The sequence below is a fragment of the Podarcis pityusensis genome (assembly GCF_964106645.2).
Source record: "Podarcis pityusensis genome assembly, chromosome: 17".
Taxonomy (NCBI): domain Eukaryota; kingdom Metazoa; phylum Chordata; class Lepidosauria; order Squamata; family Lacertidae; genus Podarcis; species Podarcis pityusensis.
In genome coordinates this window covers 15160618-15178502 of record NC_138042.1, presented here as the reverse complement: position 1 = coordinate 15178502, position 17885 = coordinate 15160618, and the positions used below count along the sequence as shown (strand labels likewise).

Here is a 17885-nt window from a genome sequence, read left to right as displayed (position 1 = left end):
TGCCCATTCATAATGTCAATCACTTTGTTCTTTGCTGCTGGAGTTCCTGCTGTCAGATTAACCCTGAACTTTGAGAGGGTTACAAGATTGTGGAAGGATGTTCTTCAAGTAGCTTGTCAGGAAATACAGAGCAGGATTTGTGTGGGGAGCTGGCAGGTGGGACATGGTTAAAGCTGGCAACTCCTGACCTTTATAAGTTCTCGCCTTTCTTAATAGCTGCTTGTCAAGAAGGGGTTCAGCTGCTGCAACACTGTGATGGGTGAAATAGCACTGGCTGGGCCGGCTCCTGCTAATCCTGTCCTTCAGGCCGGACCTTGTAGCTGCTGAAGTTGCTCTATTGGATGCTTTGGGGGGAGCTGAATGGCTCTCAGGGCTGGTGGCCTAAAGGGAGGTAGGCGGTTCGGAGGAGAGGCAAGCAGGGAGGTGGTCTGAGCCGCTCAGTTTGAATGTGAGTGACAAGTTGCCCAGACTAAGGAGAAAAGGGCTAGATCCAGGAGCACAATGCAGATAGTGGTGAGGCCCAGCGGCGTGGTCTGGGTTATCAGCACCCGGGGCAAGGCAAGTAATTTGCGCCCCCTAACCCGGGGCAAGGCAAATAATTTGCGCCCCCTAACCCGGGGAAAGGCAAGTACAGTAATTTACTCTCCCAAGCAGCAGCAGCAGCGAGGCTTCTCTTTCCCCCGCGCTCTCCTGGAGCTGCCTCTTTTCTTTCCTTTTTCCCCTTTCTCCAAGGCTTTTCGCTTTCTCTCCTTAATTGATTCCTCCTCCACACCGCAGCGTTTCCTAGCTGCTTCCCCCCCCCTTCCCCTCTCTCTCCTCCTCGCTCTGCTTGCCTTGCCCTGCACCGGCAGCAGCAGGCGCAGCCAGACCCCCGCCAGCCAGCCCGCCCGCCCGCCCACCCGGCTTCCTCTCCTTTTTTTGCCCGCGGCAGAAGGCTTCGCTCTCCCCCTTCCGCGACCTCCTCGCCAAGCCGAGCGAGCGCGGGCTCCCTAACCCGTGGATTTTAGTAGGGGCAGAGAGCTGCTAGTGCGAGCGCGCCCCCCGCCCATGTTGCGGTGCGGCCGGCCCCCCTGGCACCCCCCACGCTACACCACTGGTGAGGCCCATTTTGGGTCTATGTTTCTCCTGATCCCTGCCATCACTTGCAATTGAGGTGATGCAGCACAGTGGAGTTCAGACCAGTTTGCTAGCTGAATCAGTGGCCCAATGAGTAAGTCACTTGGCATTAGTCACCTGGTTTAAGACCCTCAGCACTCTACAATAGAAAAGACAGAAGAGTAAAGGCCTAGGGATTATCTTTCTCTAAGACTTCCTGCAACTACCATTTACAGTGGTACCTCGGGTTAAGAACTTAATTCGTTTTGGAGGTCCGTTCTTAACCTGAAACTGTTCTTAACCTGAAGCACCACTTTAGCTAATGGGGCCTCCTGCTGCCGCCGCGCCACCGGAGCACGATTTCTGTTATCATCCTGAAGCAAAGTTCTTAACCTAAGGTACTATTTCTGGGTCTGAAACCTGAAGCGCCTGTAACCTGAAGCGTATGTAACCCAAGGTACCACTGTATAGTGATATCGTTGCTGCTTTCACCAGATTTTTCAGCATGCTGTTGCCATTACAGTCATACCTCATGTTACGTTTGCTTCAGGTTGCGCATTTTCAGGTTGCGCCCCGGAAGTACTGGAAAGGGTTACTTCCGGGTTTCGCCGCTTGCGCACGTGCAGACGCGCAAAATGACGTCATGCGCATAAGCGGTGAATCGCGACCCGCGCATGCGCAGACGTGGGTTGTGTTCTTTTCAGGTTGCGAACAGGCCTCCAGAATGGATCCCATTCGCAACCAGAGGTACCACTGTATTCAACTAGTATTCTGGAATAACGCACTAAAAATGCTTTTTCTTCTACTGCAAAGAAGGGTCCTCAATATTTTTTATTTGTGTGGCGTGTGTATGAGCATCATCCTAGTTTCTGTGTGAAGGGAGAAGGGGATGGTGGGCATGGCTTGGGAGATGTCTGCTTCATGCCATTTCCCTCTGACCAGTGCAATCCATCAGTTTGCAGGGTCATTTCAGAGGAGAGATACGGCAGGATAGAGACGGAGGTGCTGAGTGATTCTCAGGATGTTTATAACTCCGAGGTTATCGCATCTTAATGCAGCCTTTGGGCTGTGAAAGCTTATTGCTTCTGCGTGCTTTATTCAACTGGACACAATACTCCAGATTTCAATAAGCATTTGGAAAGTATCTTCTGTGCTACATTGCAAATAACAGTACCGTACCAAAAGTAATGCAACTGGCATGGAGATTGTTGGAAAATGCCCTGGGGTGCCCCTACAGCCCCCAAACTCTGAGCGTCCTCCGATATACACAGCTCTGGAAAAGGCATTTCACTTCTTCTCCAGTGCACTTCAGCGACATATATCAAATTATATATGCACACTGATCTTCTAGCATAACACAGGAAGAAGCGTGAGACATCATAGAGCTAATCTACGCATTTATTTACACACTATGTACAGACACTGCAGATGGTGACAGCAGTCACGAAATTAAAAGATGCCTGCTCCTTGGGAGAAAGGTGATGGCAAACCTAGACAGCATCTTTAAAAGCAGAGACATCACCTTGCCAACAAAGGTCTGTATAGTTAAAGCTTTGGTTTTCCCGGTAGTGATGTATGGAAGTGAGAGCTGGACCATAAAGAAGGCTGATTGCTGAAGAATTGATGCTTTTGAATTCTGGTGCTGGAGGAGACTCTTGAGAGTCCCATGGACTGCAAGAAGATCAAACCTCTCCATTCTGAAGGAAATCAGCCCTGAGTGCTCACTGGAAGGACAGATAGTGAAGCTGAGGCTCCAATACTTTGGCCACCTCATGAGAAGAGAAGACTCCCTGGAAAAGACCCTGATGTTGGGAAAGATGGAGGGCACAAGAAGAAGGGGACGACAGAGGACGAGATGGTTGGACAGTGTTCTCGAAGCTATAAACATGAGTCTGACCAAACTGCGGGAGGCAGTGGAAGACAGGAGTGCCTGGCATGCTCTGGTCCATGGGGTTACGAAGAGTCGGACACGACTAAACGACTAAACAACAACAACATGTACAGACAAAGGATTCATGGCGTCTTCTCTCTCCAGCTTCAAGAGAAGAAGAGAGACAAGTGACAGCAAAAGTACAGTACAAATAGTACATACAGTGGAAGAGATAAGACTGTCTTCCGTTCCCACACTCTTCCCAGACAGGCATGTGATTTACACCAATCTCATCTGCGGCATCGGAGGAGTGAAATACTAACATTCTAGCATTATGCTCTGTCGATAAGCGGAGATTTCCAAACCATCTATTACAGAATTCGAATCCATGGTTACCTTGCATGGTATGGGAGGGAGACATGCAGCAGAATGCAGGGTATTTTCAAGCAGTGGTTATGCGATGGTCAAACATCTCACGCTCTCCCAAGTATCTTAGAGGGAGACAGTGCAGGTGTGAAGGACAGCAGGAGCATTTTACTGGCAAGCTCCTTCCATGTTTACACCTCTGTTCATGCCCTTGCAGTGTGCATAGAGCCTTCTCTGCGGTAGCGGAGAATACGTTTTAAGTTTAAGACAACAACCTCAAATGATGTTCCCATGTCATCACTGGCTGTTATCAGATCCCTGAGCAATAACCAGATGGGCAGCAGGTGATACAGAATCCATATCAATGTACACATTTATGTCTTTCCTAGCCATGGCCTTTTAAACCAATAAAAAGAAGAGAAGCAAAATGTAGATTTGGATATTGCAGTGGTATTGGACAGCATGACATTTGCTATTGCTGTTTAGGTGAAACATGCAAATACAGTCGTACCTTGGATCTCGAACACCTTGGCTCTGGAAGAAATCGGCTCCTGAGCGATCGAAACCCAGAAGTGAGTGTTCCGGTTTTCGAATGATTTTCAGAAGCTGAACGTCTGGTGCAGCTTCTGATTGGCTGCAGGAGCTTCCTGTAGCCAGTCGGAAGCCGTGCTTTGGTTTACAAATGTTTTGGAAGTTGAACGGACTTCCAGAATGGATTCCGTTCAACTTCCAAGGTACGACTGTACTGCTTTTGGCTGGAATATTTCAAGGCATTACTAAAAGTCAAGGAGGCCAATACTAGCCCAGTATAATATGATTTAGCGCTATGTCTGAATAACGTCACTGGGTAGATTATCATGTGGGCACTCTGTTTATTTTATTTATTTCTTAAATGTGTATTCCATCCTTCATTCGTAGATCCCAGGGCGCTCCACAACACAAAAATACAAGATCCTAAAAACAAGAGCAAAAACAAACCAATAACCGCACCCCCACACAAACGTATTGTAACAGGTATTGGATGTCAACCAGCCAAAGGCCTGGTTGAAGAGGAACATATTTTTTTCTGGTGCCTGAAGGTGTATAATGAAGGCACCAGCCAAACCTCCCTTGGAAGAGCATTCCACAAATGGGGGAGCCACTGCAGAGATGGCCCCGTTCTCCTGTTGCCACCCTCTGGACCTCTCGTGGAGAAGGCACACACAGAAGGGCTTCAGATGATAATTTCAGGGTCCAGGTAGCTTCATATGGGGAGAGGCAAGCCTTGAGGTATAGCGGCCCTGAGCTGTTTTATAGTTTAATATTGGCACTTTGAATTGCGTGAGCAAACTCACCACCGAATTCTGCACCAGTTGAAGTTTCCGAACTGTCTTCAGAGGTAGCCCTACATAGAATATAACTCATCGCAGTAATCTAACCTAGAGGTTACCAGAGCAAAGACAACTGTAGTTAGGCTATCCCTGTCCAGATAGGGGCACAGCAGGGCCACCAGCCGAAGCTGATGGAAGGCACTCTTTTCAAGCATTCAAATGAACACCTGTAGATGGGATGAGGGAGCAGGTTTCCGTTTGCATCCATTCTACATGGAATGCATGTCCGAAAAGGCTTATGTTCAGCTCCGTCTTTGTGCAACTTCAGATTAAGAGCATCGTAGCTTGTGATGTTTCAGACATGCAGCACTCAGGACGCTGCTATCTGAATCAGTTGCTTTCTAGGACAGCAAAAAAACAAAACAAAAACCCACATGCATACAAAAAATAAAAAAAATAAAAATCCCACTCTGAGCCTGATTCATTTGCCAGGCAAATGTTTTTAGCAAGGCTCTAGAGATGGTTAATAGAATCTCCATTATTTGACCTGTTCCATGTTATGTAATATGTACATATTTTTCATTATACTGGCAGATTTGGGAGGGGTTTTTTTTGTTTACGGGGGGTTCTTTTGCTTTTGCTTTTTACAGATACATGCTATCTGTTCTTCTGTTGTTAAATGCAGCTATACCTAGCGGTATTAACAGGGTCAAGTGAAGGTTAAGTGTGTATTAGGGAACTGAGGACAGGACTGATTCCAAACAGTTTGGAAAAGCCATTGCGGCTTACATCTGTATTGCTTGGGGTGGGGATTGAGGTCACTTGAGTGAAGCAACGTATGCACCGAACTAAGTGAAATACAATATTTGTGATTACCAATTCATGTCTGTCCATTCAAATACTGGGATGCTCATGCAAAAAGACAAAACCAAACAGTAGAAGTAGAATAATTCCTTCTGCCTCAACGTACATGTAGAACAGCTGGTTTTCTATTATTTATCTATTCATTCATTTAGCACCTTCTCTTTAGGTCATGGTTGATGTGAATGCCCAGGTTGGTTTAGATTCTGAATTAGCTCTTTATTAAAGTATTCTCGTGCTTTATGAATACCATTCTGTTGCACACGTTTGATTAATGATGTGTTTGATTCTTTGAATCTTTGATGTATATGTAATTAAAACCAGGAGATGAGGAAATGCAGTCACCCTAAACATTTTATTGCAGACACAAACTTCCAGAAATTTTCTTTTACGTTAGTTCCAATAGCTTATCTCAGTCAATGTAAATTTGCACAAATATGGGCAACACACACACACACATACACATAGACGCTTGCTTGCTTGCTTGCTTGCATGCTTGCTTGCTTGATGATATCAAGCAAGCAAGCAAGCAAGCGTGTATGTGTATGTGTGTGTTGCCCATATTTGTGCAATATTGGTGCAATATTTGTGCAAGCAAGCAAGCAAGCAAGCAAGCAAGCAAGCGTGTATGTGTGTGTTGCCCATATTTGTGCAATATTTGTGCAAGCAAGCAAGCAAGCGTTTGTGTGTGTGTGTGTGTGTGTGTGTGTTGCCCATATTTGTGCATATTTGTGCAATGAGTCCTGCCACACCAAACAATCGAGTTCTTACCAATGAAGAACAGGTATTGTGGTGTCTTTAGTATTGCCAATTCTGCCAGTCAAAGCTCCTCCCTAATTTCCCTTTCCGTCTATAAAGAACACCCTCCTAACAATTTCATTATCGTAATTGGAACAAGAGCATAAAAAGAGGACTTTCTTTCACCCCACAAGCAAAAATCCCCATTTGTCTTAGAAACTCACCAAACTCTAAAGCATGGGCCATTTTTGGAAGCATCCTAAGAGGAAACAGTTATTTAAGCCCAAGCTGGCAGAATATCCGGATTTTAGAATGTATCTTAGTGCTTGCATTTTATTTTGTTAGTTAGCTAAGCCTATGAGAGGGGAATAAGATGCACATTTAAAAGAACAATTTCTCGTTAATGGAAAACTGCAAATTTCAATACTGGAGCAGAGAAGATATAACTTGCCTCTACTTTTCTGTTGACCTTTTTTTTTGGCAAGTCATGTTGCTCATTCTTGTCTAATCACTTGATTTGTTGATTTGTGGTACTAGACAACAAACATTTCAGATGCGAATTCACTTTCCTAAGATCTCCTTTCCACAGTAATTGTCCAAGGGGGATTTGCTTGATGTTTCTTGGAGCCTTTCTGAAAAAAAATTCTTTTCTTAAATGTTTATACTACTGTAAATCCTCAAGTGCTAATGCAGCAGTAAACAAAAACAGCTCAGGAAAGTGGCAAAAATGGATTACACAGGTTGGCTGTTTATATATCAAGGCAGTCTTCAGACTCAGGGTAAATAAACACATTCTTCCTCTAAACCTTTAAATGGCCTTTAAGGCATCACCAGTCAGTTCAGAAGAGGAGGGGAAATCACTTTACTTTCTCCTAACATTAAACATGGCCCAAGTTGAAATGAATTATGTTTATTCCACTTGTTAAAAGGAAACCTGGACCCTGCTCCAGCTGGAGGTCACATGTTTTGGGGGGAAGCGTAGGTCTTATAATGAATTTTGGAATGCAAATAGCAGGCACATGGCTCTTTTCTTGGTGGGCGTGCAAATTTATTCGGGGAAATTTGGACTTCTCGTCCAAATTCAAGTTGCTCTACTGCTTGGAATTTGTGATGAGGTAAGAGCGCTCAGTGATTGTGGCTTCACCTTGTGACCCCTGCTTAATTGCTCTTCAGTCTCAGCTTATTACCATGACTGCTCTAGGTTTCTTTCGTGATTTACAAAAATCTTTGCGGTAAGACAAAACTTCTCTCTCTCTCTCTCTCTCTCTCTCTCTCTCGTACCCACCATCCAATTTGAGTTTTGTTTTTTATTTAAGACAACAATCTGGGAAGCAAGCTACCGTAAAAATATCAGAAACCAGGGATTTGACTATCCTTGCCCAACATGTAAATGATAATGGGATTGCATCTGTTGGATGGAGAACATCTGCGCACCCAGTGTGTGGGTGATCCTTTGCAGCTGTTGGGATTGGCTGTGGTCACCATTTGATCACTTATCTTGCTTCCTTTTAATTATTATCTTTATCCCAGCAATTACAGGGGTTGGTTCAAAATTAAGCTGCGTGGCATTTTAATAAAGATAAGAGAGAATTGAATTTGGTATGCCTAATGAGCGTAATAATTATTTGTGCACTGGACTGATCTGATATTCTTGTGCTATAAGAATATATTAATTCAGTTTAGGTCCCTGGTCCACCCCACCCCCACCCCGCCAGCCACTGGATGAAAGCCAAACAATGAAATATTGCATGTTACAGTAGTTAGAATGAGATTCTATTAACCGTTTAGATTAGAAACGGATCTTTAGAAAGCTACTTTGGCACGGGAGAGGAGGGGAGGAAAGAAGCCCCTACATCTGTTTCAGATGCGGTTTGAGTCTCCATAGAAGTACAACAGCCTACAGTAGCTTCCCAGTATGCTATGGTTCTGTCCACAAACCAGAACTACCGTATTTTTCGCACTATAAGACGCACCAGACCATAAGATGCACCTAGTTTTTGGAGGAGGAAAACAAGAAAAAAAATATTCTGAATCCCAGAAGCCAGAACAGCAAGAGGGATCACTGCGCAGTGAAAGCAACGATCCCTCTTGCTGTTCTGGCTTCTGCGAAAGCAACACAAAGCCTCTTCAGGGCAGGGGGAATGTTCTTCCTGCTGCTGTGAGGAGGCTTTGCATGGCTATCCCAGAAGCCAGAACAGCAAGAGGGATCGCTGCTTTCTCTGCACAGCGATCCCTCTTGCTGTTCTGGCTTCTGGGATAGCTGCGCAGCCTGCATTCGCTCCATAAGACGCACACACATTTCCCCTTACTTTTTAGGAGGGAAAAAGTGCATCTTATAGAGCAAAAAATACGGTATTTGGCAGAGTATTGTCAGTCGAAGAAGGAAAAGTTTCACGAATAGGATGGAATAGAGCCGTTAAGTTCACTGAATAGCTTTCTTGGGAAAGCTTTATCTTCTCTCTTCGTAGTGTGCAGTCCTCTGAGGCTTCTCTGTTTTGCACCAATAGCCTTGCACGATTCCATTCACCTGGCCACAGTATTTCCTGACCATGCACCACGTGGCTCTCTGTGGTGTGCCTAGAGGGCAATTTGCTCCTCTCACAGTTTGGTGCATTTGGAACTGGAAAGACAGGAAATTAGATTACCATACATTTCCATAAGAAAGAAGTTGTTGGGGGGGGGGGAGAGGTTGGCACACAATCACAAAGGAACTGTTGCCAAGTGAACTACACAGCCCATATTGGTCCCTGAGTTCTTTCCACCTGCAGTAAAGTTGGAAGGTAAGTGTGAAATGGGGGTCACTAGCACATGTGGACTCTGGAAAGCAGGCTGCACATCCAGTCTCCTCCAGAATGATGTCATCTGGAGATGCTGTAGGATTATCACGAGCCAATTGCCACTACACTTCTTTATTAACTTGTGCATCTTCTTATGTGAAAAATGGATTGGTTGCTTTAAGTACAAAGTCTTGGATCCAAATATAGGGTTATGCTAGTAGAATCCTCACCCCAGGCTGAAGCCCCTTGCTCCACAACACACACCACCCCAAAGGATCCCTCAAATCTCTGGAGAAGTTTTCTGGGGGAGTTGTAGCACGGGGTGATAAAATTGGTGTGAGACTGAAACCATGCATAAATGGAAATGTCTTTCACTTGCAATCCCCTGGTGTTTAATTAATAAAAGTCAAGTTGCCACTCAGCAAGTGTCATGTGTAGTTTAGCCTTTGGTGTAGAATTAAGGGCTGTGGGTTAAACCACTGAGCCTAGGACTTGCCGGTCAGAAGGTCAGCGGTTCGAATCCCGGCGACGGGGTGAGCTCCCGTTGCTCAGTCCCTGCTCCTGCCAACCTAGCAGTTCAAAAGCACAAGTAGATAAATAGGTACCGCTCCGACGGGAAGGTAAATGGTGTTTCCGTGCGCTGCTCTGGTTCACAAGAAGCGGCTTAGTCATGCTGGCCGCATGACCCGGAAGCTGTATGCCGGCTTCCTTGGCCAATAAAGTGAGATGAGCGCCGCAACCCCAGAGTCGGTCACGACTGGACCTAACAGCCAGGGGTCCCTTTACCTATGATATTGACAGCCTGTGAACTACTACTGTCCTTCTGAGTTCAGCAAGCTGAGCCCTGTAGCAGTCATTCCCACCATTTGGCAGGCAGCTTAGTAGTACAGTAACAACGCCCAGTTTCCTGTTGTTCATTCCCATCAGTTGGATGCATGAAATAGCAGGATGCGGTACTTTTTCACTTTCAACCTGACGTTGCTATTCTTGGTGCCCTCCTTGTTCCATAGCCAGCAGCTAGCAGAGCTACATGGGCAGAACAAGTTACGTGGTTTATTGCAGCAATAACTGCAAGATCAGCTGGTTGTTTTTCTTTAAAGGCAAATGAATCTAGCCCTGAATCCTCATTTCCCTTAGTATATATCTCTGTGCTCTGGTTTCTTTCTTTCTTTTAAAAAAGGAGCTTCCTGTGCCTTTAAGGGTGATGAGAAGCAGCTGTAGAAATGCTGCCAGTATGTCACTTTGGAAATGTCAAAGGAGCAGCAGGTCAGTGGACACCGGTTTTGTGAATCCCCCTTGTCACTTGCACCTGACCCTTGCCACTCAACCCTTCCTTTAAACTCACAGAACTGCCCTTGGCGTGGCTGCAGGAAATAAGACAACTTGGGTGTTGCTGTTTTTTAGCAGCCACAAATCTGTCTCTAGGGTGCTTCATTTTCTAAGATTAACTTTCTACTGTAAAATGACTTTTAAAAAAGGAAATGGTACGCAGGAAGAAACAAAATCTGTGCTCTAAAATCAAGCGCTGGGATTAGTTTTTTAGACTCCTTCCATTCTCAATAAGACCTTAATATACCATTTCCACTTAACACAAAGTGAAACACATTTGAATTCCATTGGCTTGAGTGGGAGATGCTGACAGTCCAATTAAACATATGTTTACTCATAATAAAGCTCTATTGAATGCATTAGGAGGACTCTAAGTATTGTACATGGGGCTGGAGCTTTAAGGGTTTAAAATTTAGCTTTGGCTGGATTATGCCTGTTGCTACTTTCTAAACTAGGATTTTATGCCCCAGTCTTGTTAACTCAACTTGCTCTAATCTAGGGATAGCCAACATGGTGTTCCCTACATGTTTTGTGGAGTATGGTTCTCATCGGCCCCAGTTTACATGGCCGATAGTCAGGTATTATGGGAGATGTCGTTCAACAACATTGGCTAGCCCTGCTCTAAGCTGTGTACCTCTAAATCAGGCATAGGCAAACTCAGCCCTCCAGATGCTTTGGGACTACAACTCCCATCATCCCTCGCTAACAGGACCAGTGGTCAGGTATGATGGGAGTTGTAGTTCCAAAACATCTGGAGGGCCGAGTTTGCCTATGCGTGCTCTAAATCCTCTCTTCACTCAATAGTTTGAAGAACTTGATTGTTGTTGTTGTTGTTTAGTTGTTTAGTCGTGTCCGACTCTTCGTGACCCCATGGACCAGAGCACGCCAGGCACTCCTGTCTTCCGCTGCCTCCCACAGTTTGGTCAAACTCATGCTGGTAGCTTCAAGAACACTGTCCAACCATCTCATCCTCTGTCTTCCCCTTCTCCTTGTACCCTCCATCTTTGCCAACATGAGGGTCCTTTCCAGGGAGTCTTCTCATGAGGTGGCCAAAGTCTTGGAGCCTCAGCTTCAGGATCTGTCCTTCCAGTGAGCACCCAGGGCTGATTTCCTTCAGAATGGAGAGGTTTGATCTTCTTGCAATCCATGGGACTCTCAAGAGTCTCCTCCAGCACCATAATTCAAAAGCATCAATTCTTTGGTGATCAGCCTTCTTTATGGTCCAGCTCTCACTTCCATACATCACTACTGGGAAAACCATAGCTTTAACTATACAGACCTTTGTCAGCAAGGTGATGTCTTTGCTTTTTAAGATGCTGTCTAGGTTTGTCATTGCTTTTCTCCCAAGAAGCAGGCATCTTTTAATTTCGTGACTGCTGTCATCATCTACAGTGATCATGGAGCCCAAGAAAATAAAATCTCTCACTGCCTCCATTTCTTCCCCTTCTGTTTGCCAGGAGGTGATGGGACCAGTGGCCATGATCTTAGGTTTTTTTTTTATTTTGAGCTTTAGACCATATTTAGTTAGGCTCAGTTTTCTAATAATCTGTATTAGTGTGATCCTATAGACCACTTTTCACCACAGATGGGCACAAAGGGCACCACAGATGGGCACACTACCAGCAATAAAACAATCAACCCAAATAATACGGTGATTAAAACAAACAAAAAACACAAGTGAAAACATGAGTTCAATAAATAGGCATGGTAGAACTTACTTTAAAATGCCTTCTGAAATATAAACAGGTCTTTGTCAAATATCTGAAGTTCAGTCTTGTAGGGCTTAGAGCAATCGGTTAAATAAAACACATTAAATCTTGGAAGCCTCTTTTAAGAAATTGGATGACGGATTTTGGCACAACAGTAATAAAAATTATGCTACGTGAGTTTGATCTCCCTGTTACCCAGTCACTTGAGTAGCAGCACTGCTGGGTAATGTAGTTGGTATAACATTCCTACTGCTCATTATTACATTAAATGAGAAGTGGGGTTGCGGGAGAACACAACAGTGAATAATACCACATTCCCTCGGCATTACTAATAAATAGATTCTTAGTTGTTTCATTCCCAGTATAAACAACTGTCAACTGTAACGTCAAAGGCTCTCAGCAGCCACATTGGTAGGTCCTACTTGATAAAGAACTTTAAAGAGAGAGGGCCCCAGGCACAGTTCCCAGCTGTTGGTAGATGTTGATGGTTTGGATTTAGGTCTATGATAAGTTCAAAGGCTTTCCTGAAAAGATATATACCGAACTGTTCACAGTTCCAGCCTTCAGTGAACCCCTTCCCAACCCCCCTACCCAAACTGCCTGTGAATAACTGCATTCAGCACAGAAGACTTTCGCTAGGCTTCTGATATCATGACAAAGGTTTCATGCAGCCTTTCAAGATAAGAAAGCTATTTTATGCTTTAAACTGCTGCAGCATCCCAACAGAAACAATCAGTAGTTTAGACCTCAAGTTACTATATCAGAAGCCAGTGGTTGTGTGTTTTATGTTACTCAATTTCTTGAGAAGCAGTTTTCATGTTTGTCCTTATTTGTCTCTGACCATCCCATAGCCTTCATCTAAATGCAACAATTAACACAAGGAATAGCCTAACTCGGACCCAAAATAATAGACTTATTTTGAATGCCGCAGATCATCTCTGAAATGGATCAGTAAAAGACAGAGGGCCTTGGAGCATGTGCAGAATCAATTTCTTTCACCTTTTAGCAACCAAAACTTCCCCCAGACTTTCCCCCCAATTAAAGCAATTGGAATGAAGTGTTTCCAGTGATGGTGGTGGTGGTGATTATTATTATCCCACCCATCTGGCTGGGTTAATGTCAAACATTCAAAACTTTCCAATACAGGGCTGCCTTCAGATGTCTCCTAAAAATCGTGTAGTTCTTTACCTCCTTGACATCTGAAGAGAGGGTGTTCCACAAGGTGGGCACCACTCCTGAGAAGGCCTTCTGCCTAGTTTCCTGTAGCTCCACTTCTCACAGTGGCAGAACTGCCAGAAGGCCTTCGGTGCTGGACCTCAGTGTCCAGGATAAACGATGGGGGTGGAGATGCTTCTTCAGGTATACTGGGCCAAGGCCATTCAGGGCTTTAAAGGTCAGCACCAACACTTTAAATTGTGCTTGGAAATGTCCTGGGAGCTCATGTAAGTCTTTCAGAACTGGTGTTACATGGTCCCGGTGGCTGCTCCCAGTCACCAGTCTGGCAGCTGCATTCTTAGCTGTCAATTCCAAGTCACCTTGAAATGTAGCCCCACGTAGAGCGCATTGCAGTAGTCCAAGCAGGAGATAACCAGAGCATGTACCACTCTGGTGAGACAGTGCACAAGCAGGAAGGGTCTCAGCCAGTGTGCCAGGTGGAGCAGATGGATTTACACATTGTGCGAATTATTGTTTTGCAAAAATGCTGTTTCGTTCAAGGAACCTGATTCATTGGTATAGAATCTGGATGTGAGGATGCCTTGTGCGAACAGTCCTGAGGAAGTAAAATGGCTGCATCTTAAACCTTTTGACTGTCACCAATGTCTCCTTTTCTTGACTTCGTTCTTTCTTTCTCTTGTAGAGTTCTCGAACTGCTCGATCGGAGGAAGACCGAGATACGCTGTGGGATGCCTGGGGCTCGTGGAGCGAATGTTCCCGTACTTGTGGGGGAGGCGCTTCCTACTCCCTCAGGCGCTGCCTGAGCAGCAAGTAAGGAGTTAAATGTCTCTTGAGTCTCTTCAGTCTACAGCATACAGAGCAGCGGGTGTCTCGGAATCGTGCTTGCATTTCAAACTTGGAAGACGAAAGGTCGCGTCTTCTTCAGGCAACCTTCCAGCGGGGTTGATGGCCCAACGCACAGTCCTTAAAATATGCCTGCAGTAAAAAAAACAAAAAACCGTGCAGCGCAGCGAACAATCCCTACATAGTTCTTACCTGAGTCTAATGCCAAACGGTCCGTTGCCAGCTAATGAAAAATGAAACCACTCATAGACTCTCTCATTCAGAGTGGTAATCCTCTTCACTCCTATGCATTGAACCTGAGATAAACCTCCAGCTTTCGCACCCTAAATCATTTAGTCATATGGGATCTATAAAACCCCAAAAAAGATATCCATATTTGTGTCTATATATAGACACATGCACACAACACACACATGTATAATAACATACTGAGCTTTTGCTTTTACAGAATATTTCCTTTAGGTTATAAAGGAGATTCGGGACCAAACTAGACAAGATGCTAAATGAATCACTAGGAAGGTCTTTCCTCTGCCCCACCCCCATCAGTTCTGATAACAGGGGGCTGACCCTTTCTTTCATGCCACTGTCCCAATGGAAATTCTTCCCCTCCTCTGCCATTCCTGTTAACCCTAGAGATGGGAGAGCAAAAGACTCTGGCACCAATGGAAGGTCCCCATCAGGGACACCAACTTGCCCCCCACACACACACATTGAGGGGGCCTGGTGTCATGTGATTCATCCTTACCCCACCCCACTCCCAAACGCTCACCTGGCGGTGGTGAGGGCTGGGGCATGTGGTGGGCGCTCGTGTCCTGAACTCGCCCAGTTCCCGAGCACTTGCCCTCTGGCGGCAAGGGAGGATGGCCCCCTCAGTTTTGAGGGGTGAGCTCAGCCCCCTGCCCCCCAAATATTGAGGGGGCTGAATCCCCCTTTGCCCCCTATAGTTGGCATCCCTGGTCCCCATTTTTACCAAAAGTAGTTTTGTAAGAGTGACAGGATGACAGTCGGGGAGTGTATGGTAGTTCTGTCTGTATAGTGGCTCGTTTCTCATTTAAAAACCAAACCAATTCACATGCACTCACTCACAAACGGAAATGCAAGTATTATGTCTAGTTTCGCCCTCAGAAAGATCTGCGTGTTATCAGCAGCAGGCTAAACTGTAAATGTGTGTCTTTGTGCCCAAGAAGACCCACACTGTTTTGAAATTTATAGTCTTAAACTAGCCCCACCGGACTCTTGAAACCCCTTATGACAAATATCACTAATATAATAAAATCCATTTTAGAATAACTTTCGAAGCCCACACCTAAAGTACCCACATGCATGCAAATCTTAAACCTACAGCCCAAGCAAGCAGCATTAAATTAAAACCAGGTTTATTACTCTATTAGATTTCAAAAAGTACTTCCTAAACAGGAAGATCATAGCATCATAGAATTGCAGAGTTGGAAAGGACCATGAAGATCATTTAGTCCAATCCCCTGCAACGCAGGAAACCTTTGCCCAACCTTGAACCCATGGCCCTGAGATAAATGTGCATAAATTGACCTGATGTGTACAGAATTGGGGTTTCTATGAACTGAGAAGAGGGAAGCTGCCACAGAGCATGACTCTGAACATGTCAACAAGTATGAATTTGGCGGGAATAATCATACATCAATTTCAATGATGCTTTTATTATCTTACACGTTGACGGCACCCAGGTGTAATTCAAACAGAGCAAAAAAAAACCTGGCACATGTTTTCTGTACCATGCTGATGAGAATTTAATAGAAACCTGTTGGGAAGGAAATACTGTCCAAAAGTGCTTTATTAGGTTTGATATTATGACGATGTAAGGAAGCACTGTTCATTTTATAATTGAGTCCAGGCAGCACAAAGATGGAAGCTGGATCTCCTGTTGCTGTTACGTTGAGGCAGGAGTGGGATGTTTATGAGGAGAGGAAAGATTCATGATGGAACCATGAAATCAGTGGGGCAACAGTGTGTTTGTTTTAGCTCCCTGTAGAAATGGACAATGGCTTGCCGTTGCCTTGGACTAGAATTAGCCCAGCTTTTCCATAGGGAACTCATTCATCATTACCAGAGCACAGTAAATCTCTACACCTCCTCTCAAGACAACTAAGCAGCTGAACAATCACTGTGAAGGTCAATCGATTTATTGTGTATAGCCAAAGGCCTTTACAAGCTAAAAGAATAGGTAAAGGACCCCTGGGCGGTTAAGTCCACTCAAAGGCAACTATGGGGTTCCGGCACTCATCTCGCTTTTCAGGCCGAGGGAGCCGGCATTTGTCCGCAGACAGCTTTTTTGGGTCATGTGGCCAGCAGGACTAAACTGCTTCTGGTGCAACGGAACACTGTGACGGAAACCAGAGCACACAGAAATGCCGTTTAACTTCCAACCGCAGTGGTATCTATTTATCTATTTGAACTGGTGTGCTTTCCAACTGCTAGGTTGGCAGGAGCTGGGACAGAGCAACAGGAACTCACCCTGTCGCGGGGATTTGAACTGCTGACCTTCTGATCAGCAAGCCCAAGAGGCTCAGTGGTTTATTTTTTTTTTTTATTTTTTTTTTTAATAATATTTTTTATTGCTTATTTTCCAAAGTCAAAATCCATCATCAATTTACACAACAAAAGCAGTTTTACAAAGAAAAGAAAAAGTTAGAAAAAAGAAAATTCACATTTCCACATCTTTTTTTCATATTCAACTGGACTTCCCCAAATCTTCCATCCCTGCATTCTTTACAATAAAAGAGTATTATACAGCAAATTAATACCTTGTTTCGTATGTTTTTGTACTTTCATCTATTTATATATTCCAAATTAAAACTTTTCACCGTTATGGCTTAGTTTCAATCATTTTCAATTCTCAATACTGAAGCATGTTTTCCTCAAAACTTAGCAAATTCTCAACTTTCATATAGCTTATAATGTTTTTGTAAATAGTCCTTAAATTTTTTCCAGTCCTCTTCTACTGCCTCTTCTCCCAGGTCTCGGATTCTGCCCGTCATTTCGGCTAATTCCATGTAGTCCATCAGTTGCGTGTGCCACTCTTCCAGTGTGGGTAGCTCCTGTGTCTTCCAATATTTAGCTATAAGAATTCTTGCTGCTGTAGTTGCATATAAAAAGAAAGTTCTATCTTTCTTTAACACTCTCTGGCCCACAATGCCCAGGAGGAAGGCTTCTGGTTTCTTATTAAAGGTATACCTAAATACCTTTTTCAACTCGTTATAAATCATTTCCCAAAAGGCCTTCACTCTCGGACATGTCCACCAGAGGTGAAAGAATGTTCCTTCAGCCTCTTTACATTTCCAACATTTATTGTCTGACAAATGGTATATCTTTGCAAGTTTGACTGGGGTCATGTACCACCTGTACATCATTTTCATAATGTTTTCTTTTAAGGCACTACATGCCGTAAATTTCATACCGGTGGTCCATAACCTTTCCCAGTCTTCAAACATAATGTTGTATCCAATGTCTTGTGCCCATTTAATCATGGCTGATTTAACCATCTCATCTTGAGTATTCCATTTGAGCAACAAGTTATACATTCTTGAAAGCACTTTCGTCTTAGGTTCAAGTAATTCCAACTCTAATTCTGATTTTTCCACCTGGAAGCCGATTTTTTTATCTTTTTTAAAGATCTCTAAAATTTGGGCATAATGCAACCAGTCTCGCACCTTTCCTTTCAATTTTTCAAAACTCTGCAACCTCCAAGTGTCACCTTCTCTTTCTATTATTTCACAATATTTTGCCCAGCCACCCCCCATATTAAGTATTTTTGTGGCCTTAGCCTCCATCGGTG

At 44.3% G+C, this 17885-nt stretch overlaps 1 protein-coding gene across 3 annotated transcripts in view; it reads left to right on the top strand.

The window, feature by feature from the left end:
* Positions 1-17885, top strand: part of ADAMTSL1 (ADAMTS like 1) — a 485290-nt gene that overhangs the window by 246055 nt on the left and 221350 nt on the right. For all 3 annotated transcript variants that reach the window (XM_080987684.1, XM_080987682.1, XM_080987683.1), the window contains one exon: positions 13914-14041. In XM_080987684.1, coding sequence (XP_080843810.1) covers positions 13914-14041 — 128 coding nt within the window. The remainder of the gene's footprint in view (positions 1-13913; positions 14042-17885) is intronic.